The following is a 26,627-nucleotide window of genomic DNA, read 5'->3' on the forward strand; positions in this document are numbered from 1 at the left end:
GTTGGACTTCTTTTTTGACTTTACACATGCAACGCGTGTGGCATGACATCATTTTGCTGCAGAGATGCTATTGGTTAAATGCCGGCAAAAAGTAAACCGCAAGTATGTCTGCGGTCTAGAGCTATTATGAAGTTGATGACGGCAACATTGCTATAACAAACTATAAGATATGTAATATTTGGGTTGTCTGGTATTTGAAGTTGAGGTGCTATTAGTTTTTATTTTATTTTTTTTATGTTTACTATCGCATTAAAGTCCAAAAGTGAGGATTTATGTTATTTATTACTTGATTGTTCAAGTTTTTGAATGTTAAAATAAGGCAAATTAAATAAAACATAAGAAACTTCCTTGATCTGTTACTTCAGTCTTTTCTATTCTTTTTTTAAATGTATTATAGAAATTTCCAATCGGTTTTCAGTATTGGTAGATACTCAAAATCAAATGATTCTTATTCGAACTCGAGGGCAAAAAAAAAAAAAAAACTGGACATACCTAGTAAACAGTGTGAATGATTAACAGCTGTGTGTGATGATCAGAGTTCTGATTGATATCAGCTGTGGGTGGTTGATTTGCATGAAACATGATGGGATGTGCAGTCTGGGTGAATGGCTAGTGGAGTGTACATAGCTCTAATGTGTACTAGGGTATAGTCCACTTTAAAAGTATGTGTGCTGCTTGTTCAGACTACTTATTCAAAATATGCAGAATCAACACACATCTTGATTTTTTTGGAACAACTTGTTTTTATGTTCAATCCACTTAAATCAAAAAAAAAATTAAGTTAACTTAATCGATTTGTGTTGGAACAACATGAAGTGCTTATGTGAAAGGCAGCATTTTTTACAGTGTACTCTAGTGAGTCACTTCAGCTGATGACCATAAAAATAAGAGTATAACTACTATTTAGTGAAAACACAAATACTAGTACATAATGAAACTTACTCGTCATAGTAGTCAATATATAAAATTTAAGCAATCCAGTAGATCCTTGTCCCCAATGAAACAGTGCTGATATCATATACAAAAGTAAATATGTGTCTATTTGATAATAAATGCTAGTATACTTAAAAGTGCAGTAGGTGATCTGCCAAAATTCTAACCGCTTAGCATATTATCTTTGGACGGCGGGGAGGGACTGTGATTCAAAGCCACACCCCCTGAAATCGTGAGCGTGCGCACCACATCACAACAGCAGATAGACAACCCACTAGTTCATGTCATTCGCCAGTTAGTTTGTGCCAGCGCCATGCAGGAATTACCTTTATTACTAAGCCACACTTACATGCTATTTCAGAGCGAATCTTCAGAGTAGCATGGTAAACAGTACAAGAAGGCTGTCATTGTTCAAAAATGGCCCAATGTGAATATAAAAGCAACTTCAGCTCAATAAAGCAGGTTAAGCGGAATAGCGCTATTTACTGATGTTTTGTTGTTAAACTAAATATAAATCTACTTTATCGATGCCTTATGAAACTGAAAATAATCACATCAATCTTTCACTTGATTTCAGTGGTTGAACAACACGTCTGTGCATATAAGTCATTCATAACAGAACACAATCTAACATAAGCTTAGCCTGACTAAAATAGTTTTAAAACCGAACATTACCTGTCTAACCGTAATACTTCAGCCATGGTGTCGTCCTTCTCCCAGCGTGCTAAAGTAACTCCAATATTGATTTAGGTATTTAAGTTTCAATTCAGCATTTGATTTCTCCCAGTCTGTCTTGTGACCGCTCGACCGCTTATGCAGACGGGCACGCGTGAATGGCGGATCTGCGTGAACAGATGTGCAGAAGTCCGAATCTACATTTGCTGACAGACAGTCTAAGCTGCTTATCGGAATTATGGGAGATGTCGGTTCGACACTATTTAATTGGATGAAAATTTTTTTTGTTTTATGCCAGAATAAAAAAATACATATAAACACATATAGATCATTTACTGTAATCATTACTATTGGACTGTGAAAAGATTTTCAACCAGCACAACATAAAATGATTTTGAAGACAATTACCTATTGCACCTTAATAGGCACTAGTACTTAATAAATAAAATAATAAATACTACTGTCTAAAGCAGAGGTTCTCAAAATGGGGGTTGGGACCCCCCGAGGGCGCCTGGTGATTTTCAAAAATCAATTAATTTTTATTAAACCTTAAGACTTACTGTATTTTATCAATAACCTACTGATGAGAAAAAATAGTCGTTTTAGTTACTATAAACTATATAGTTACTATAGTAGCTTATAGTTACTAGTTCTATTGGATTGCGACTTCTCGGGTAATTACATTATACTAAAGACACAGCAATACTGTCAGATGCAGCAGATTTATTTTGTAACATCAGGTTAAACTTTCTAGCCCATTTACAGCACTGACATACATAAAAAAAATAGACTTAGGTCTATTGGTGTGTGTGTGTGCATCATTGCATACAAGGTTTCTGTGATTCTAACCACCACCTCAGAGAATATTGGGGGTCACGAGTCACTAGCATCGTCATTTTGGGGGTCGCAGGCTGAAAAGTTTGGGAACCCCTGGTCTAAAGAACAAGCACTAGTAGGTAATAAATAAGCACTGGTATGAAAAATATAGGTTACCTACAAAGTAGCATGGAAATAGAGCACTAGTACAGTATACAGATTAAATGTTAAAATGGCCTGCCACAGTTTTGTAAGCAGCAAACGTGTCTGTTGAGCAGAGAACAGGCTGTTTTTCTTGACCGCTTTATCTGTTTCTGTCTGTTCTGTGTTCTCTTTGGTGGCAGGATCTTGCTGGAGGACAGCAGGCTGCTCATTACGGCTCAGCACAGGGCTTGATGTGATTATACTCAGCTCTGGCGCTTCAGGTGCTGCAGTGCCGGTTTGATCATTGTTATTGGAGAGGGCAGCTTTTGAAATGGCACACACATACACACCGAGCTGAAGTGAACTTGCTTGAACTGCAGAACAATACGGCATCACAAGAATCCCAAGTAACAAATGACACTACGGGGCGAATTAAGTGAGTCGTATTTCAACTCAAAATCTGAGTAAACACCTTCAGTTTGGTTTTATCACACACTCTCTGTGGTGATTCATTGAGTTCTGAGTGGATCACGGTAGGCAATCCTAAAACGCATCTCAATGAGTTGTGTAATGGTTGTTTAAATTTATTTCAATTATTCATTTTCTTTTTTGGCTTAGTCCCTCTATTAATCTGGGGTTGCCACAGCGGAATGAACCGCCAACTTATTCAGCATATGTTTTACGTAGCGTATGCTCTTCCAGCTGCAACCCATCTCTGGGAAACATCCATACACACTCATTCACACTCATACACTAAAGACAATTTAGCCTACCCAATTCACCTGTACTGTATTTCTTTGGACTGTGGGGGAAACTGAAGCACCCGGAGGAAACCCACACAAATGCAGGGAGAACATGCAAACTCCACACATAAATGCCAACTGACCCAGGTGAGACTCAAACCAGAAACCTTCTTGCTGTGAGGTGACAGTGCTGACCACTGAGCCACAATGTCACCCTATTTAAATCATATTATTCATTCGTTTTCATTTCGGCTTAGTCCCTTTATTAATCCGAGGTCGCCATGGTGGAATGAACCACACTATTAGCTCTTAACAGGCTTTTTACAGTAGAATACTGGCAACACTGTTGCAAGCTACTTGATGTAATGGTTTGGTTACAGTGAGTAACTGGCAACAGTGTTGTTTTAAAACAGGCACATACCTCAATTCACAATAAAAAAAGTTTAAAATAATTAAAAGAACAAACATATAGTCTGCAACACAGAGAATCCAAATGCTCCAATCTTTTTATTATTATTATTTACTATAAAAAGCTCAAGAAAACAAACATTTCTATGGTCCTTATGAATTGACAGTTGGAAACACAGCTCTGAAAAATACTTAGCAACAAATTCACAACCTGGGACCTGACAGTAGAGGTCAATCCCTGTGATGATTCCTGTGCATGTTAGCTACCTAACTGAGGAGATTGGAATTTAATGGTTTTTATGTGTGACAGACAGACAGACAGACAGACAGACAAACATCTCATGCAGATTTTTGTTTACACCTGCAACAAATTCCAATCTATATGACATTTGGATGCTATCCTTGCAATCCTAAATGCTTTTGTTTATTTTTCTTTATTTTTCCTGTGTAAATGCAGCATATACTGCAGCACTGAACATTTCTTTGCTTTTAGTGAACGAACAATATACTGTATATTGCCAGCTAAGCTGTATCTGTCAGCTACAATGCTGAAAGCATTTAATAAATGACTCTTTATCGTGATTGCAGGTAATGCGCCCACTGTACGTGTTTCAAAATAAGTCTACTTAAGGAAAATAATATGTTTCAGTTCAGGCATTTTCCACCTTTATACCTGCCAACACTACAGGTTTTCTAGTGGGATTTCCTAGTAAAATATTATCTTCTACTTTCCTATAGATAATTTATATTATATTATATTATATTATATTATATTATATTATATTATATTATATTATATTATATTATATTATATTATATTATATTATTGTAGGGGCAGCATGGTGGCACAGTGGGTCGCAGATTCGAAACTTCGCCGGTCTTCCTCCTTCAATCTAATCATTTGCCCAAGGACAAAATCATGCATTACGTTACTTTTTTGTCTCAGTTCAAGACTGTTTCTTGAATATGTTGTGTTTGTGAATATGAATATGAACATGAATATGTTGTTTTGTGAATATGTTGTGTTTTCCCACAATATGGAAAAAAGGACAATGAAACTTCTGTTTAATTCCAACTTTAACTTGCAATACGTATAAACCCTCTCTGCCACTGTACATTTGACACTTTAGATTCAAACTTTCAAGTCCAGCATTTAGCTTTCCAAGACATGACATTCTCTTTCGTAAATGTTGGTAGCCTTTAAAAACAAGGCAAATTCACAGCTGGGCCTTTAATGAGAGCCGTCTGGTTTTAAAGCACAAATGACCCCATGAAGTGAGTATTTACAGAGCATTATCTTGCCTTCCATCTGAGCATTGCTCAGCCATTATCTGCTATCTGCTTTCTGCTTTTGTTTTTGTGCATTTAGGCCATATTCATTTCCATTTGTGCGCAATATGCAAATAACAGACAGAGTATTACTGTGCCATAAGGCATGATTAGCATTCTAGTCGATACACACACGCACAGACAAACACCTGCAAACACACACGCACACACACTGACACACACAGACCTTGTTATAGCTGTCGTACAGCTGGCAGCAACACCTGAATAAGGTTGTATATTGCCTGGCCCTTGTGTGAAACGTGATTGTCGTACATAGTTTGAGCACTGAAGCAACAGCAGCGGGATTGTGTCTAATGAGCAGCTCCATAAAAAGAAAATCTGCCACCTGAACTGTCAGGCTGTTTGTGAATAGAGTTGATATGTAGTAGGCACAGAAAGTAGTTTGAGGCGTTATGTAAAATGTTTTTAAGTAATTAATGGTAATAACTATATTTTGTAATAAAAATATTTTACACAGTTGATCAAAAAGTATATTTCAAACACATTTTTGGAGCCTTCTATTAATTAAAGAATTCTGAAAGGGCACCTTTGATAAAAATCTTCTTTTGGAAGCATTTTGGACAGAACTGTTTGAGGGTATAGGGTGTCCACAGTCATATTGAAATGAGAAGAACGCAATAAGTCTCGCTTTTTAATTTTTCTGACGTTAAAATGGGATCCAAATTTTTCCTATTTTGAGGCCCACCACAACGTGACGTAGGAGTGTGGTTTCCCCGCCCACCAAATTGATTGTCAGTGGCATATTAACCCCATAGTAAGATGTATAATCATGTACACAAGACAGGACGTGCAAAAAGCAAATGGGATTAAAAGACATGTTCAGCTCTCTGTGATCAGCAGCACCACAAGAATGAGTTTTACAAGTTTAAAACGTTTAGAAAGTTTAAAACGGCCCGTGTTTGTAATAAAGACAGTAAAATTGCAACGTAACTCATCACCACAGCCGCATGTCAGCACAATTATGAAAGAAGATGCTTCATTCCTGGTTTGTGGACATTAAATCAGGTTTATTTTGTACATTTACTACTAAAGTTTATCCTGTCACGTTTGCCATGCAAAAACAGTGCAAAGCTAAATGCACAAGTGTGTATACACATGCACGTTAACTTAATAACAACATTGTGTGTGACTCATCATTGCAGAAAGGCTTGAATTAACTTCACAACAATTATATTAAATAACCATTGGGAAAGATCTTACTGTAGTGACAGATCTGCTTCATTTTTGTCTGTCATTGTGCTGTTTATCTTAGGTGAGACTTAACAAGATATGCTTTACGCATCAGTGATCTCAACGGCTCTGACAATGTCATGAAAGCTCAAATTTTCCAGATTCAAAAAGGTATAATAAATATTCTGATGGGTCTAGTTAGCTCGTCGTTTACGTCCGGGGAAGAGTGGTTCCAGAAATCAGGTAAGAAAACAAAAACAATATCCAAATAATAAAGCCAACAAGTTCATAACATGGTGAGAATGTGGTCAAAATCCGAAAACGAGGTAAAAATGAGACGAGGGCTTTACTGTTTTTGTACGGCTTTTGTAAATCGTCATTGGTTGGGTTTAGGGAAGGAAGAGGGTGGGTCAGCCAATTGGCCGATTGCACAGTCAGTCATTCTATCATTCAGACAGACAGACAGACAGACGGAAGGTCGTTTGACAGCGGCCTCTGGTGGGTTTACGTGAGTACAGCACAGGCGCAAACGGGGCACGCGAGAGACGTTTGAGATGCAAAAAAGCGCGCACAGCGGCCTCACGCAGATTCGTAAAAACAAAAACTGCAAAAATATGTACCTCCCGGGACATATTTTGCAGTCTCCAGATATGTCCACGGGACTGCTTTTCAGAATGAGCCTGGGTTTTCATTAAACGTTGATATTTGATTGATTTTAGGTTGGACGTTGGACATTGATGTTGGCCTGACGTTGGGATCTGATGTCAACCTGATTTTTATTTCCAAACAAAATGCAACGTCCCCATGACGTTGGGATACAACATCAGTCTGGGCTGCGTTTCCCAAAAGCATCGTAAGCCTAAGAAGTTCGTAGAAATGATCGTACGACTGATCTTAATATTACGGTCTGTTTCCCAAAAGCATCGTAACTTAAGTAGCACTTGAAAATCTTAGTGGATCTACGAGTGCTCTGGAGTAATCGTAAAGCCTTAAGTGCATCGTAAGGAGACAGAGTTATGAGGGCACCTGCTGGACAACCGGCAAATTGCACCTACAATTTACTTCTCTTCAAAGTCATTATTCATTTTATTTGTACGTATATCTCTATTCATTTATATTTTCTACACATTACACAATTCAATATACAAATAATAATGAATAAAGAAAAAAATAAAAATTACATAATAAATGTTAGAATGAAAAAAAAAATTACACTGTTGTATATGGACATTTCGAGGGTAGTAGGCTACATATGTTGTATTTAACAGAAAATATTTAATGTGATTTAAAGATGACACATCTTTTTGAAAAATGACTTTTCTTTGTTTTTTGGTTTCAGCCATTTTGCTAGTGTCTCCACCCCTAGGTATGTGCTTATTTATATTTTTGTCCTATTAGCAAATGCACATCAGGTGGGGATAATTAGGCTAAACTTTTCAAAAATAAATGTAAGAGCTTATTTATTTATTTATTTATTTACTTATTTATTTATTTTGATGTGAGATAAGCAATTTTTGATAAAGAAATTGATAAATAATTCTACTTAATTAAGGTTTCATATAAATATCGAAAATGATGCTGATGTCATTTTCGGCAAGGACTGTTAGAATTAGTTTTATGCGAGATTGGAGCAAGACAGTGGTTTTACAGTACGACATTTCCAGTTAATTTATGTTTTTAAACTGGCTCAAAAATATTTTTTTTATGTTATTCGAGTTGAATATACATTCACACAAGTAGAAGAAGAATTATATGGATTGCTATAACATGTGCAACAATAACGAGCCATTCTATAGCGTGACATTTCAGCACTTAACAAACGGATAGCGACTCCTAAGTTGCACTTAAAGCTGGGCTACGTGCAATTGTGTTAAGTGCATTTTTGGGAAACGCACGTGAAACAATAACGAACGTTCGCAAAATGACTCGTAGAAAACGCTCTTAAGTGCTAAGATCAATCGTTATCGGGAAACGCAGCCCTGATGTCATGTTGATGTCTTGTGCCTGCTGGGTGTTTAAGTAAATACAGTAAACATCCGTCATCTTCTTATCAGTGACATGCATCTAAACAGACTTTGGATCAGCGTGTGTAAAGATTTTAGACTTCATCTTGGACACTTTTAATGCTTCCAAACAGTTTGCTGCAATATGAATCGTCATGTCTTAAGGTAGTTCATTATGATGTGATTTACCTTCTATGTGTGATTTCATTGGACAGGAATTACAAGACTGGCTTTTCTAATATCCATGGACGGGAAAAATAAAGTAGTGACGGCAGATTGATGGAAAGTAGTGGAGAAAAGTACAGATACAGCACTATTTATTGTACTCAAGTACAATGTACTCAAGGGAAAGTAAAAGTACACATTTAAAAAAAAAATAACAAAATAAATTACAATAGTAAATTACAATTCCTGAGAAAACCTACTCAATGACAGTAATTTGAGTATTTGTAATTAGTTACTTTGCACCACTGCAAATAGGTGCCCTTTAAAATGAATGAATGAATAAATGAATGAACAAAAAAATTGTAAGACTTGAGATACCACAGATACTTTGATGTCTTTGACAATTCAACCATGAGCTAAAAACACAGAGACAATCGGCTTCACAACCCACCAGGTGGGAATGCCGGAAAACCAGCTCCCCTCGTTTCCTCCATTTACATTTGAAACATCTCCCAAAACCCACCTTGGTTACTCAGCCCCTTTTCACTCTATTCACACAGAATTGTCATTTCAAAGTCTGAATGTTCTAAATCAACCCAAGTGACTTTATCTATCATGTTTGACACATTTGAAATATCTCAGTGCGACTGGTACAATAATCTCATTACCTCAGAAATAGACATAACCAAAACAATAAATATATAACCTCAGGTATCTTTTGAAACTCTGCGAAGGCTGTGCCTTTCCTATAGGCAAAATCTCTTCCACTGAATGTAAATGCCTTTTGTTATTTAACACACCCCTTTCCCCGAAAAGATTCTTGGATTTACTACTTAAGGGAACGTTTCTAAACGTTCGATTCTGTTACCCAGATCAGCCCATTTCGTGGAACTTCATGTTCCATGTTATGTATATTTTGAAGTCAGGTATTCATCTTTTAATCTTGGATTTATCTTTGATGATTTGATTTCTTGTATTGATCGTTTATGAATTGACTGAATGAATTGGCATAATACACATTTACATTTACATTGACTAATAAATTATTATGTTTTGAATTGTTCAAACAGAGTTTGTGTTATTATCTCTCGTAGATTACGTTAAATCCATAACAACACAAGCCACTGTACAGGTTAGAAATGGACTAAAACATTAGACGAAGCAACGTAGCACGCTATACGATGTTCTTAGAGCTCTGACTAACACATTGGCATTAAATCAAGTATACTTAGATTGTAAAAGGGCGATAATGGGTTTTCTGTTTAGAACAACAAAGTAATGTTGAAATCAATCTAAAAGTGGGTAGGCCTTCACCTTTAAACTTATAATACTATTTAAATCATATGGTGATTACTCAAAGTTACTAATAGTTTAAGTAATGATTATGGTATGATTAAATAGCTTTGTTTAATTTAGTAGATTCCAGATCTATGAGGACCACAAGACAAATATTCTAAACTTAGTAAGTAGAGTTCTGCTTTTTGTGGTTGTGGTTAATCACCTCTGTTTAATGACCAAGACTGACATGCTAGTGCTTAAGACAATATATACTCGGCCGGCAAAAGACTCAGGATGTAATAGGAATCCAAATAAACAAGAAAAATATAAAATATGGAAAGGCCGAACATGCAGTGAACCTTTATCCACCAGTAGACACTATACTATAATTGGACTAACTGGCTGAACCTTACAGAATAAATCAATGAACAGTCAGAAACAACTTTTTTTCAATACTGGTCATAATTAAAACTGCTTCATTAATTTTATTTACTTAATGTGAAAATTTCAAAAGGACTATGTAACATTGAAGTGTCAAATAGATTTGCTATCACCTAATTACATTATATTGTACCATGAATATTTTTAAATGAAATCATAGTAATGTTTTAAATTGTTTTAAATAAACGCTAAATTGTTGAACAAAATACTTTAATACTGATCCAAAACGTTTGTGACAAGCTGTAGCAGAAAGTATTGTAAGTTCCAAAAAAAGCTCCTTAATTACTTGTTTGCACATTGCAGTTGCCAGCTGGTTTGACATTTTGTAACTAATAATACCAACATACATTCCAGCAATTTAAGTGTGAATATTTTTTAACTGTCCAAGAATGTCTCAATACTATTTCAGGCCAGTGTACTTTTTTACCTTAATTTAAATTTAATTAAATAACCTTTGTAATTGTATTTTAAGGGCAGCTTAAATTGATGTGCGCTGTTTAAATTAAATGAAAATATTTCTTGCTGTTGTACTTTGAAAAGAGCAGTACAAATAAAAACAATTGAATAAAGAACAGTTTTGGTGATCTTGACCTATAGTCTGGACAAAGTGAAATGGAGATGCTCTTTTCTTTGGCATTTAGGAAAAGGGTGCCTTGTGATGGGACGCAGAAATGGTATTTACATTCCAGCCAATGCATGTCGGCTTTAACCCTTAGTCAAAAAAAAAAATACAACTGTTTCTAGGAATGAGAGTGGTAATGAATGCGAACATGTTTGCATATGACATTGTTTATTTTGGCTGCCTCTCATCACACATCTGCTTTGTCTCAGTTTTCCACCTCACTCTCTTTTCACCCTCTCTCTCTCTCTGTCGTTTCTACATGTATCTTTATCCTCTTCTCAACAATGCTCTTTGTCTTATCATGGTTTTGTGAATAAAACACTCTGTGATCGAGTGGTGAAATGAAAGCTTTGAGAGATCATGCCTCACAGGAAGTAGTTGCTTTTTTATTCAGATTTGGCATTTTAACAATATTGTCTGGGGATTTAAAAGTTACTGAAATTTCATGCTTACCAAAGTGGTTTCTTCAAGGATGATACAGAAAATTATAGAGGAGGAACACAAAATTTTTTTAAAAGCTCCCTAAATATTTATGCGTTTTAATTTAGCTTTTTATGGTAAAGACAATTAGTAATTCGTTTTTGTTCGTATACATACTGTATTAGAGAGGATTTTTTGGTTGGTTCAGACAATAAACAGATAACAATTTTAGTTGTTAATAGGTGGTGAGGGTAAAAGACTGATACATTTTTTTCAATTATAATGTGATTATATGATCGACTAAACATTTATATGGATATTGTTTACTGCATATTTTATTCATCAACTCACTGTATAATTCTATATGTTATAAGATATCCTGTATAGCACATATACAAGATATAATATAATATAATATAATATAATATAATATAATATAATATAATATAATATAATATAATATAATGTAATAATGATTATATATGCTATAATATAATATATAGTTATTAGCCCTCTGTTTATTTCTTTTCCCAATTTCTGTTAAACTGAGATATTTTTTCAACACATTTCTAAACATAACAGCTCTAACAACTCATTTCTTTTAACTGATTTGTTTTATTTGCCATGATGACATTAAATAATATTTGACTAGTAATTTTTTCAAGACATTTCTATTCAGCTGAAAGTGACATTTTAAGGCTTAACTAGGTTAATTAGGTTAACTAGACAGGTTAGGGTAATTAAGCAAGTTATTGTATAACCAGTATTCGTTAGACTAATGAAATAATGCATAGCTTAAAGGTGCTAATAATTGATAAATGACCTTAAAATGTTTAAAAAAAAAAAAAAAACATTTAAAATTTAAAATTAAAAAGTGCGTTTATTTGAGTCGAAATAAAACAAATAAGACTTTCTCGAGAAAAAAAAAATATGCTGGATAAGTTGGTGGTTCATTCCGCTGTGGCGATGCCAGATTTGCAAAAAGACAAGGTAGAAAAGAAAATGAACAATGAATGAATGAATAATATAATATAACATAATAAGCTCATCACGCTTTTTATGCTGTCATGTAAATGGAATGTAATAACTAAATTACATTATTAAAAAAATAACTTTAAAGAGTATGAAGGACTTTTGTTCAGACTCTCCTTTTTTTTTCGAAAGAACAGAAAAGACACAAACTCTTATCTTGGTATTTTTTAAATTGAATATGAAACAATCAGACAAGCAAGAATAAATTAAAAACAAATGCTGAAAATGGCTTATATGTACATCTGAGTAGCATAAATAAATAATCTTCAGAACTTCAATGTGGTTATGGATTTTATATAATCAACTGCAAACATACATGCATATATAACTTGATGCAGATTTTTTATATAAGTGAGGTACTCTGTCAGTCCTTACTGACAATTTTACCAAATCCCCACCCTGAATACATTTTATATGATATTTGCATCTCACAAATGTTATTTTATAATATATTTGAATGATTATTTTTTTCTAAATTAATTTAACTTTATATAAACAAATTTTACTCAACAGAGTTTCTACTTCTGCTCTTAAGGTTCCCATCAAAGTAATTCATTTTATTCATGTTGGTGATTCCCAGTAATTAATAACCACATTAAACTAATCCTGTCCTGCAGAGAACTAACATTTTGTTTTGCGGGACATCAGTAAGGACCTCCAGAAGCACCTTTCACTGCTCATGTATGAATGAATGTTATTAGACTTAGTGATATGGCTAAACACAATATGATAAAGACACATGCAAGAGTATAAGTGTCTGTGCAACACACTTTAAGTTTAAAAACATGCAAATTGACACTGAACATCACACTCGTGGGTTACATATGCAGCTCATATTGCAATAACTCGCAAACTTCTAACAACTTATGATTCTAAGAGCAAATAATATACTGTATGACAACATCAATAGCATGGTCCCACTTTATGTTAAGTGGCCTTAACTGATATGTATACTTAAACTGAGATTAATTAGTTGTTACAATGTACTTACTGTAAAATTACATGTTCTTACATTGTATTTATGATTGATTATAAATGTGCATGTAATTACATCTGTAATTAATTTCAGTGATTACCTTTTTTATTAGCTTTAATGACCTCAAACCAGCCTTAAACCTACCGATACCACCAAACATGTTCCTATACCCATATCCCACCAGAAGTGTTCTGCAATACATTATGCACACGGTAAGTACATTGTATTTATTTTTTGATGCAAGTACCCAATAGTTAAGGCCACTTAATCTAAAGTAATAACATTTTGCAGTAATCACTCTTGTTTAGAATAATAGTTTATATGTCTTACAATGTGTTTATACTGTATATAATGTATCGTGATAAATGCTCGCTCAAATGTTTTGGGTTTCCATGACTTAATCGAAATGTGTTTTGGATTTAAAGTGGCATGGGAATAAACATTGCCTTTAGAATAAAAAACGATGTGCCCAGTGCTTTATATAGTTTCCCTCCTACTTGATATTCCCATCTTAGCGACTTTCAATAGCGGTAACCCAAACAACAAGTTCCCAGAGACTGGAGCGCATCTTAACATGTCACGCTTTTTTGTAAGCATTGACTTATAGTGACGCTTTCAATACTAAGTGGGTTGTTTCCCCAAATCGTCTTTCGGTACACCATTTGGGCATTTTTTATATTAACACAGACGTTTCCAAGAAAAAAAAAAAAAAAAAAAACAGCCCACACTCATTCCCACCCATTTCCATTTCCCAGCCTCTTCCTTTTGATAAACATGATGCTTAGACGCTTAGGTCAGCGCGTCCTCATTAAAGAAAAATTACACAAAACCACCTCTGCTCTTAATCTGAAAAGCCATAAATTACAAGTAGGGACCAGTTTTGGTCTTTATTTAGTCTACAGGGGTCAGAAAAGAGTGTGACTCCAATTTTCAGGACAATGTACAGAATTAATAGAGAATGTCAAGATTTTGAGGCGCTCAAAAAACTTTAAATCATACAAATTAGTTGCTTGCTAATGACAGATTACATTTCATCAGTGTGTATTATAACCCTTAAACCCCAATCTTTTTCTTCTTTTACTGAAGTTCTTGACATTCAGAGCACTGGGCAGGAATTACATTCATTTAACAGTTTGTGGCAAGATGTTCTTGTCAGCAGTGGGCCATTTCATTCAGCTGAGGGAAGATGCTGAAACATTATGTTTTGTTTTTCTTTTCGATCTCACGAGGAGTCATAACTATTTTATGTATTGTCAGAAAAGTGGCTAAATTCATACAATTTCATTCATAGTAATAAGTAACATTTCTAAAGGAAGGCAAACCAAAACCTCGCTCTAAACATAACCCTCATGGTGGAATGAACAGATCATACTAAAATGTATGAATGAGATTGTACAAATGAATACAAATTAGCCCCTAAATCAAAAAGTTACAAATTACTGTGAGCTTGCATTGCATTTTCAGTTGTGCCAAATAAACAGATGCGGTATTGTTAATCAGCTTGTACATCAAAAAGTGCATGCTCAAAGTATTTTTCTTTTTTTTTTTTAATGAGTTAAATGTGTGAAGTCTTTCTGCTGCTGGTCGAGTGGGTTTACTTGAGCAGCTCCTGGTACTGGTCAGAGCGCAGGAATCGGCCAAACGAGTCCTTTTCCATCAGGGTGTAGATGCGGCTCTGTGCCAGCTCAAAGGTGGAGGAAGAAAGATCCACCAGGTTTCTCAGAGTCACGTCTTTGGTGAAGTGGTCGATATTCACCTAAAGGAAGGAAATTGGTGATCATAATAAGATGTGTGAAAATCTGTCTTGCACAATGTGCAGAAAACTGGACAAATGTAAATGAGTTATGTCAATTTTGACAGTGTGTGAGAACTCTAGGGGGGCTGTAATGTGAAGACTAGAATAGAAAACTAATGCAAGCACAGGCAAATGGCCAATTGGATTGATTCCCTGTGTGGGATTCCCACACACCCACACACACACAATGTGTGTGTATATATATATATATATATATATTGGGGGTGCACAATATTGGAAAAAACTTACATTGCAATGTTTAATTTTTCTGCGATACATTTTATCATATAGAGTAAAACTTTAACTTCTGAAAAGAATAGCTTTATATGGAAACAATGAAGAACTTTAGGACTATTTTGGATGATGATAAGGTGATTTTGTAGAAGAGCGCATCTGCATAAAGTATAATAAACCAAATCACAAGCAACAATAAATACAGTAAAGCAAAGTTACAAATAAAATAAAAGCCTTGTGTTTTTTCTGGGAGTTTAACAGTATTCAGGGAGAAAAATTAAATAATTGAATGTAAAATAACACTGTGTAATCTGCACATAAATACATCTTTCTTGAAGTTACAAAATTTTAATTTCCTATGTCTTGAATGCTTTAAACTGGCTTGAAAGGCCTTAAAACACATGCAAACGAAAATTTTGTGTGACTTTGTTAAACGTTGCAATTACTCATTTATTAATCATGTGTTTTCACACCTGCTCAACTATAATCCTGATTTGACATTGCAGACCCTGTGATATAACTATTGCAGATATATTGCATATATATATATATATATATATATATATATATATATATATATATATATATATATGAGGTCATTTTTTCATATTTTTTAAAGAAAATTATTCTGTTCAAGGCGGCATTTATTTAATGTAAATAAATTGTAAAAAATGTATTAACATTGTAAATAATATGTAATTGTGTAATAAATAATATGTAATAAATAATTAAATAATAACTACAAATTATTACTTCAGTCATTATTGCTTTTATTACTATTACAATTAATAATAATAATGTTAATAATAAAAAAGTAAAATAATAGTAATAATTAATATTAAGGATCATCACTCTGAAGACTGGAGTAATGACACCAAAATTTCATAATTAAAATCTCTGTAATAAATTATTAAACTAAATTATAAACCACTTTTGAACAGTTATTTTATAGTGCAATAATATTTCACAATTTTACGATTTCTACTGTGGTTTTGATTATATCAATGCGGTCTTAATGAGCATGATAAGCTTATTTTAAAATATTTAAAAAATCCTATTGACCCAAAACTTTTGAACGGTAGTGTATATTTTTAATTAGTACAGAAATATTTAAAAAAGTGATTCATCAAAGAGTTGTCATATTTAAAATGATTAAAGTGTTTATCTGCCCACGAGGAAAATCTAGTGGTTTGAAAGAGACAAGCAAAGTATAAAACGTTAAGTGCATTTTATTGATTTTAGAAATCATTATGGTCACTAAGAAATAAATAGCTCTTGCACAATGTTTATTAAAACACTCGCATACAGATCCATTACATAACAAGCACTTCCAAGCACATCCTGACACAAATCTTTTTCAATAACGTGACTGTTTACTAAATAATTTTTCCAGTTGTTTAGTAAAACTGACAGTGTGGGTTTTAAATCGGAACAAGGTTATAACCCACAACCTTCTGGCTGTTAGAAAAATGATAGAAAAGTGACCTGACTGCTATTATAGTAAAAAACAACATTTTCATTAAGTTATATCCAACTCAAGATGCAGACATGTCAAATGTACGGTCAGTAAGATATATTTTAAGATAAATTTCAGATGTAAAATTACAGCTATCAAAAATATTTAGTAAGCATTTAAGCAAATTATATTCATGAATGTTTTTCTAACATTCTGAATATGCTTTTTTAATGTTTAGAAATGTTGACTACTTAACCGTATGAATGCAAATCTATGGTAATGTAACCTTAAAACCTTTTTTGATGTCTTGGAGGTCAATATATTTTTAATCATACTGTAGTTCATTTCCCTTTAAAAAAATGCCGAAACTCCATCACATCAAGTTTTTGTAGCTCCTTTGGGACTTTTAGGGGGTGAGAGCATGAGCCGCAGTGTTTATACAGTGATCTCAACAACTGATATGAAATATATTTTCACAATACACGAGTAAACTGTCTGGCAGAGTTCTGTTTCCGTCTGCCTATGAAACAATGTGATTTCTGGAAATCTTTGATGGAAATCTGAGTGTGATTAGAACACACACGCACACACACACAAAAATCAATAACAAAACAAACAGACCTCTTTGGGCCCACCGGTCTGTATGAAGTCCTCATAAATCTTTTTAGCTTTGGTGGCCATTTTCAGAGGGTTCTTGGTCTTCTTGAAGTCCTCACAGGCCTCCCAGAACTCTATGTTCTCCTCACTGAACTCAGATCTGAGGAAGCTCTTGAAGGTGGCCAGACCATCTACGGAATAAAATAAAAATGTGGAAAAGCTATTAGGGAGTGAGAACAGCTTTGTGTGTTCTTCGTGTACTAATGTGTTGGTGACGGGCTGCCACCGGAAGCCCACGTCCCACCGGCTCTTAAAATCCTTATCCAAACATTACAGCCCTGCACGCCTGAGGCGCACAGTCCTTAATGCAGTCCCTCTCCAGCTCCTGTTGTATAACAGCAAGTGGCATTCAAGTGCCACCTGATTCAGCCCTGTGAATTAATCAATGTAATTATGCACTATTCAATGCAGATTTATTTTAAGACTTCTTATTGTTTGTATGAAATTGATTGTACCAAACAGACAAAAGAAATGCTCTTAAATTTTAATCCAAGATATATTTGGAGACCCCCCCTCCCCCCTGAGGAAAATTGTTACAATTATGCATAACAAACAGGCTTTGAAACAAATAATTGAATGAATAACTGTTTGGAACACCATCATTACTTTATGCAATCCTTCTTTATGAACAAATGGTCTTTTTGGCTTTTTGTTCAGTCACAGGTTTGCTTGTGTTTGTAAAGATCTGACGTAATTAAATGATAATTTATTGCTGACAGAGATTGTACTTTACAATGGCACTATACAGAATCAAATGCATAACATTATGTAACACGTTTCATCATTCTTATTATCTTTTTTTTCACAGATTCACTACCTATGTTTACTTACAACAAGAAGGTGAAAAATAAAGATGACTACATCTTATTGACTGACTTCAGAAGTTCTGGACTCTTATTGCAGTTTTCATTGGCAATCGGCATAATACTGACAACTCTACTCTACAAATCACATTTGATGCTTTGTTGAAAATACTTATTTAAAATAAGATGAAACAAGAGAATTCTTAAGATTTTTGGGGACAGCTTGATTTATCTTCAATCCATTTAAATTGGCAAAAACAATTCTTTCATGTTAGAGAACCTGTATTTTTTTACAGTCATTTTTTTTTCAGCATTATATTTAGAGACATGAACAGGTAACACAATTCTCACCAATAACAAATTCACATTGTTGTTTACAATTTGTGCCTTAAGCAAATGTTTTGGACACATTTTAAATAGTTTATAGTGTGAAAATGTATTTATTTTATACTGATAAGGGCTCATTGTTAGAGTTGTAAACATGACAGCTTTGCTTTTCCACAAGAGGGATTGACATCAGGTCGTGTTTGCTTCCAAACAGACTGTTCATCAACACGACAGATTTGTTTCCTAGAAATAATGTAGACTTCAACTAATTAGATGATGACCTCCAAACTTCTGAAGTGTAGATTATTTTGTCAGCCTTAATCATTGAAGATTTAACCAACTGTCCACAAGGGTCAATGTCTGAGAATCAATCAAAAGTGTTTATTTGTCAATGAAAATATCAAAATGTTTGTTGCCTATGGCTTGAAGCAAACAGAAACTTCTTTTCTGCATCAGTCATGTGACTAACAAGAACACGTGTCCTCTGTCTGCTCAACCAATGAATGAAAAGTGCTATATTGCTGATAAAAGAAGACAAAACTAAAATGTACTCAAATAGATGAAAACTAACTGACTGTAATTTTAGTCGTATTGTGCTGCTTTGCTCCATATTTATTATGGTTTAGTCCAATGTACAGCTTTGCTTGGATTTTGATTTTGAGTCAGACCAAAGTAATTCACTTAATTCATTGTCTATAAAAACAATATTTCACCTTTGAGTCACTGTAATTTTTGTTCTTGGGCAGAATAAATATTATAATAAAAAACATTAAAAACATTTTTCAACCAAGTCAATATTTGGGGATAATTTATTAAATACAACAATTAATAAATTGTAAATTAATTAACAAGTTACAATAATTTTTTAGAGGTTTTTTTTTATATTTTAGATTATTATTAGATTATTATTCAAGATTATACTTTCATCTAAGGTTAAAAAAATAGTTGTCTACTTTGTACTAAAGTAAAAAATATATACTATTTATAGTGCCTCTGTTAACCAATATTTTTACTTTGTGTCAATGTATATGTTTTCTTGACCACAATACATATTTTTTTTTCATTCAGATCAAATAGAAACCAAAAACCAAAAGTTAAATTATACTTAGAGAAAAACAACAACAACAACAACAACAACAACAACAACAACAACAACAACAAAAAAGCTATCACAAATTCCAAAAACTCTTTTAAGTTGTTTCAAAACGTTTTTTTTTTTTTAATGGAGCTACTTTTCTTCCCCTCTGTAGCAAGATATAGGCACAAACACTCAAAGTGTGCTATGTCCTCATTCAGAAGAAGTGTGTTTGTAACTCAGAAAGGATTCTTCTTTTTATAGACTATATAAACTACTGTTAGAACGTTGTTGTCATTAAAGGTTAATGTGCCCCTTCAAGCACAAGTTGTTTACGCATTCCGAATCAAGTGCATCAGTGCAGCTCCATAGAAATCCAGAAAGACATAAACAAGATTTTAAAATGTGCTTTACAGAGACATTTGATAAACCAAACCTTCTAATGATTGGTTAAGATGCAGCCAAATGGCTATGAAGGTAAACATGTACTTACAGCTGTTGGAGAGGACCTTATCAAGGGACTCGCGCCATTGGGCTGCTTCTTCAGGTGTGGCCCTGAACAAAACAGGCAGATTTTTTTATTTAGTTACATTTTTATCTTTAGTGCAGTTGAAGTCAGAATTATTAGCCCCCCTTGTTTATTTTTTTCCCTCAATTTCTGTTTAATAGAGAGGAGATCTTTTTTCAACACATTTCTAAACATAATAGTTTGTTCTGGCGACGCAGTGGCGCAGTAGGTAGTGCTGTCGCCTCACAGCAAGAAGGTTACTGGTTTAAGCCTCGGCTGGGTCAGCTGGTGTTTCTGTGTGGAGTTTGCATGTTCTACCTGCGTTCGCCTGCGGGTTTCCTCCGGGTGCTCCGGTTTCCCCCACAGTCCAAAGACATGTGGTACAGGTGAATTGTGTAAGCTAAATTGTCCTTACTGTATGAGTGTGAATGAGTGTTTGTGGATGTTTCCCAGAGATGGGTTGTGGCTGGAAGGGCATCCGTTGTGTAAAAACGCGCTAGATAGTTGGCAGTTTATTCCGCTGTGGCGACCCCAGATTAATAAGAGGACTAAGCCAAAAAGAAAATAAATGAATGAATGAATAGTTTGTTCTGTAGACTATTGACAAAACTAAAATTAAAAATTTAAAACTGCTTTTATTCTAGCAAAATAAAACAAATAAGACTTTTCCCAGAAGAAAACATATGATCAGACATGCTGTGAACATTTCCTTGCTCTGTTAAACATCAAAAATTATTTTAAAAAGAAAAAAATTCAAAGGGGGGCTAATAAATCTGACTTCCACTGTCTATAAAGTATGGCCAACATGCTGTTTATGTGATTTCTGAACTTCACAGTGCCATTGAGTCGTGTTTACAGAGATTTGAAGCATAAAGAAATCAAAGGGATAACTCATCCACAGTTAAAATTTTGCTAAATATTTAATCACACTCAAGTGGTTTTAAACCTTTTGAGTTATTTCTTCTTTTGAGCAAAAAAAAAAAAAAAAGAAGAGTTTAGATGCAAAAATTTCTAAATTTCTGAAGTCTGAAATTGTTCTCTAAAATGAGTATTTTTCTCAGGTTCCTGTGTGTATGTTCAGTGATTTCAGTGAGAATAAGTAATAAGAATAAGTATTAAGTAATAAGCAAAGAATAAGTGATTTTTTGGTCTTTAAATTGAAATATCTCAACATAAACAAAGGAGATTGAGAAAAATATAAATTTTTGACGGAAACTTCAGAGGGCACTTTCAGAGGTTTTTGCATCTGAACTCTTTATAACAATTTTTGAAAAAAAAAAAAAAAAAACAGCCATTGGAATCAATAGTAGAAACAAAAATACTATGGAAATGGCAATGGCTACTTTGTCAAGCACTCTTCAGTATATCTTCCTTTGTGTTCAAGAAAACAAAACGAAACTCAAAAAAAAAAAAACAAAAAAAAAAAACAAGTGGACTAGTGGAGAATGAGTAAAAACTGGATGACTAAAAAGTATTGCTTTAAGCAGGATGTCACAAAGTTAATTCAAGAACCTGTGTGACCAAACCAAACTGTGCATGTGCACAGATACACACAGATATCATGTTTGTGTATATTTGTTGATATGAACAAAAATCTTATTGTGTTTACCATGCTTACATTTGAAGTACTGTAAGGTGCAATGGCATTGGCAGCATGCCTAAATCTCAACACACAAATACTAATATTGTTTTAGTACAATGCAGTTATACTAAATTCTTGTTTATATGTATGCTCATTATTAAATAATTTTATTGCATTAGAAACACAAAAACCTTGACATAATTGTTACAATTTTTGTGGATTGTTAATTTCATTACATTATATAGTGTTATCGAGTTTATTTCACTTCGATTGAGTTTATTATCACTTTGACTTTTATCAGGGTGTCCACGGGGCCTTAAAAATCTTAAAATGTCTTAAATTCCAAAAACTAAATTTTAGGCCTGAAAATGTCTTAAATTCACTAAAATATTGCCTTGCACGTCTTAAATAATATTCAATGGGTCTTATTTTTATACTTTGTTTATGCAAAGCTACCCGTAAAATGCAACACACATCCAATCATGATAACACATCTGATTAAAACTTTTAGCAAAAAGGTCTGCTAGTTTTGACACAGTAATTAAAATATGTTGCTAAGAAATAAATAATTAGAATTGAATGAAACTGGAAGTCTCGAGCCAAAAACATTCAAATGGCTGCGCCAACTCGTATATGTAGAATAAGGTGAATACACAACATATCATTTTAGACAAAACTATTTGAATGTAAATATAAATATAGACAAGACTTTTTTTCTACTTTAGATTAGTGTATGGGTATTTCCCAGCACCAAGGTTTGTACTTTTATTGCTGGGTAAAACAATTGCCAGAGTAGTTGGTGGCTCATAAATAATAATAATAACAACAACAACAACAACAACAACAACAATAATAATAATAATAATAATAATAATAATAATAATAATAGTAATAATAATAATAATAAAAGTAATAATAATAAAGTCTTTTGTCTTATACAACTTACAAATCCCTTACAGTTACAGTTTCTATACACAATGTCTTATCCTGTGATTAGAATCTTTAATCTTTTGTTGTGTTTTTCTGCCTGACAAAAACAGTGCTATTAACAAGACTTGCATAAGGCGTTACGTAAGCAAAAAGGGAGCTGAAGTGGTCTGCAAATGTTTTTACGCTCAATTTGGACACAATTTACATTACAAACAGACCCTTTTCCATTACAGGATGTACCGTGTTTTGTTTTTCTGACGCCATTACATGTTCTCTACTGTTCAGCCTTTTCCTCCACACCTCAACCTTTGGAGAATCTGATAATCTGTCTAATTATGGATGTGAATAGATGAATAGGTTGTTAAATTGATATATGCTTCATGGACAATTCACAATGGGCCTTAAAATACAAAGAGTAGGGAGCTAATTTATTGTTTCTTTACTAAGTTACAACCTCAAAATTTAGTCAGTACAGTAAATGCAAGCTTTCTAAAATGTAACTTGAGATAATTAAATCACATCTCTAACATTTATACATACATACATACATACATACATACATACATACATACATACATATATATATATATATATATATATATATATATATATATATATATATAATATATATATATATATATATATATATATATATATATATATATATATATATATATATATATATATATATATATATATATATGATGCTCATAGAAATCAAGACTTTTCAGCATGGGAAAAACCTTTGTGCAGTAGTGGTTAAACATTTTGAAACCCTTAAAATATACTTCAAAATAGAGCTCTTACAGGTGGAAGTCATCTCAGAATGATTGGTTGAAAACATCAAACAATCACCCTGAGATGATTTCCACGGTTAAGTGAAAGCAGAAAGTTCCGTTCGGCTCTATTTTGAGAGAAAGAAAAAACCTGAATGATGACTTCAGTCAGAAGAGGCCCTTAGTGTACACAGACTTTTTGGTTTAAATGAGTAAGTGATGCATGTGAGGAAACACGTGCAGATTTGAAGTCCTCATCAGTAACGAAGAAAAAAAACAAAACAAAAGAGGAAGAAAGGAGAGGGAAAAATGAGGAGAGGCGTAGGGAAAGTGAAGGGAGCCAAGAGGAACTCACTTCTGAAGCTTCTCTGGTTTCTTCTCAGGCTTTTCCTGGTAGGGGATAATAAGGTCGATGGAATTCTCTGGCTTCTGAAGCAGAGTTCCCAATTTAGTCTTGATCTCTTTAGCCCTGAAGACAACACAAACACAAATACATACAGATGTCCATTAGCACTCTGTATTAATTGTAAGAAAGTTTCCTAGATGTACAAAAAACTTAACAAATTATGTTTTGCTTTATTAAAGCTTGCAGTGAATCTACTTGATGAAGCTTTATTGTACGGCATGGCTGGTATGCTTTTAATGCTATTGACTTAGTTGTAGCTGTCATCAGAACAGTAATTACAACAGTTAGACAAATGATGAAACAGCATATGTTTTAGATGTTCAGATCAAACATATTCAGAACTGTGTTGGTTTTTTCTTCATAATAAGGTTTTATTTGATAACATTAGCTAACCATAGTGAGTAATATGTCTTTGTTGATGCATTTAAATCATGCTTTCCTTGTTTTTTTTTTGGTTTTTGCAATACAAATTTGTGTTAGATATAAACAAATCCAACCAATAGATAAAATGTATTAATTATTGCAAATTTTAATACAGCTGTTGGGTTTGTTGATTTCCCACCCATATATGTTCAATGGATTAAATGTACTAATTACTGTACTTTTTAATTATAATACAGCTGTTGGGTTTGTCGGTTTTCCACCCAAAAAATGTTCGATAGATTAAATGCAATAATTATTGCAAATTTTAAATTTAATACAGCTGTTGGATTAGTTGATTTTCCACCCTTATATGTTATATGGATTAAATGTATTATTTATTGTAAATTTAATGTTTATTACAGCTGTTGGATTCGTTGATTTTCCTCCCAAATATGTTCAATGGAGTATATGTATTAATTATTGAAAGTTTAATTATAATACAGCTGTTAGGGTTGTCGATTTTCCACCCAAATATTGGTTGAAGCAGTCATTTGTTAAAGTGTAACATTATTTAGCTGATTACTGGATTTTCTCATTTCAGGTTCATGTTATTAAATAAAACTTTTTATTTTGATCATAAATTTCATGCATGTTGAAAATACAACAAAGTTAATTGGTAGTTCCTAGTTTAACCTTGTTTCAAAATATAATACACACTATAAAAAATAATTAGTTGCTTTTACTTAAATAAGAGCAAACTGTACTTAAAAAGAGAGTAAACTAAAAAGAGAGTATAAACTCATCTTAAAATTATTAACTATGTGCATAATTAAGTTAAGTCAATGGGTTTACTGACTTTTGAAAGTAAAATCAACTCATTGCTTTTAAGTCAACACGTTTACTCACTTTCTAGGTAAAGTAATTAATCGTTTTTTTTTCTTTTTTTTTACAGTGCACCATTTTACTACAAGAACAGATGCAATTTCTTTTTATAAAACGGTTTTGTGACAAATACACATATTCCTCCTAGATGATTGCAAATGCAGTGACGTCAGGCAGTCTTGGTGATTTGTTAAGGTTTTGTGAATCTTGCTTCCACAGGCAGATTTATTGCTGAACAAAAATACTGACGTCAGTGCACATTTCTCAGCTTCACATATTAAAATTATGATTTTATGGTTTAGTTATACAATGCAACATTATAAAGCACATCATGTTTGCCATCTTAAAGCTGTCTATCTGATGTACAAATAGACTTTTCATGAGTGATCCAGGCCACGGGCCAGGTTTAAGCCCAAAGCCAAGAACAGTGATAAACATTTGTTGACACAATGAATGAGCCAATAGCACAAATCAGAATATGACTCAATATTCACAATAAATGCTCTCATTGCTAAACTTATTTTATGCTCTCATGAATTCTTATATCTTGTTTTGAACAGAGATTAAGCAAAGTTAACACTTGGGAATGTTCGTGTTTGTTGAGGTAAAATGAGAATAGGGTTGATGCTGCATAAAATGTAAGTGGAAACAAAAGATAAATAAAATCCAATGTTTTGATCAATGTTTTTCAATTAGTTTCAGAAAATTAAGACATCATAAGAACAAAACAATTAAAAAAAAATTAAGAAATTGCAAGAAAAATCCAAGATATTTGATCAAACTTTGCTCTATGTACAATTATCAATTGTTAATAACTTACAGATCTCCAATACAATATGGCTAGAAATAAAATAGCCAAAACACAACTTTAAACCAAAATAATAAATCAAATCATGAATAGGATCAATACTCGCTCACTCATACAAACACAATAATGTTCAATAAATTCAAAACATAGCTAGAAGATACCCAAGAAACTCAAATAATAAATAACATGTTTAAAATTCACCAGAGTGTGTTTTGAGCATTCCCAGCTGTTCCAGAATACACAGTTATTGCAAAACATGAGAGCTGAATCCCAGTGGAGGCTGTCAGTTTTTAAAAGTAATTGACTTAGCTGACACAGCATGGGATGAAGTCTAACTAGTAATTCATGCTAAAATGTTGTACAGATCTTACCTCTCCAGACATGTCTGGGGCAGGGCAGCTAATCCCTTACACATTTTCTGAGTTGTTCACTTGAGTTAGTCCACTACCATTAGTTGTTGTCTCTTCTCTCTTTTAGAAGCCGTCGTCCTGCTCGCCTCTTAATATATGGAGAAAGTCTGTTGGCCTGAAGCCAAAAACACGAGAACCAATCAAGTCTTGGCTTGCAATTACAATGGGAGAGCTGTGAGAGCTCTGGAGATAATCAACACAAGAGAGGAAATTTTGGACTTGCCAGAGAACTGAAACATCAGTCCACGGCACTTTAGATCTGTATCTATGCCTAGCAACAGAAACCTGAACCAGTTATTACGATGAAAACATAGGCTTTTTAACTACTTTTATTGTAAGTAAAGCTGACATCTGTTTAGTATCGGATAAGTTGACATGCTTTATTGGATTTTAGGCTTTAGTTTTAACATGAATAAATATTTAGCTTCATCTTGGAGAG

The 26,627-nt window shown here is 33.5% G+C and overlaps 1 protein-coding gene across 1 annotated transcript; it reads right to left on the bottom strand.

Moving 5' to 3' along the window:
* Window positions 1-12,355: 12,355 nt before the first annotated feature.
* Window positions 12,356-26,354, bottom strand: rgs5a (regulator of G protein signaling 5a). Its single transcript, NM_199962.2, is given in 5 exon segments — window positions 12,356-14,932; window positions 17,283-17,449; window positions 20,017-20,078; window positions 23,675-23,788; window positions 26,150-26,354. Coding segments are annotated over 5 exon segments (549 nt in total). The 5' UTR covers window positions 26,194-26,354; the 3' UTR covers window positions 12,356-14,770.
* Window positions 26,355-26,627: the final 273 nt, after the last annotated feature.

Source organism: Danio rerio, chromosome 6 (genome assembly GCF_049306965.1).
Source record: "Danio rerio strain Tuebingen ecotype United States chromosome 6, GRCz12tu, whole genome shotgun sequence".
Lineage (NCBI taxonomy): Eukaryota > Metazoa > Chordata > Actinopteri > Cypriniformes > Danionidae > Danio > Danio rerio.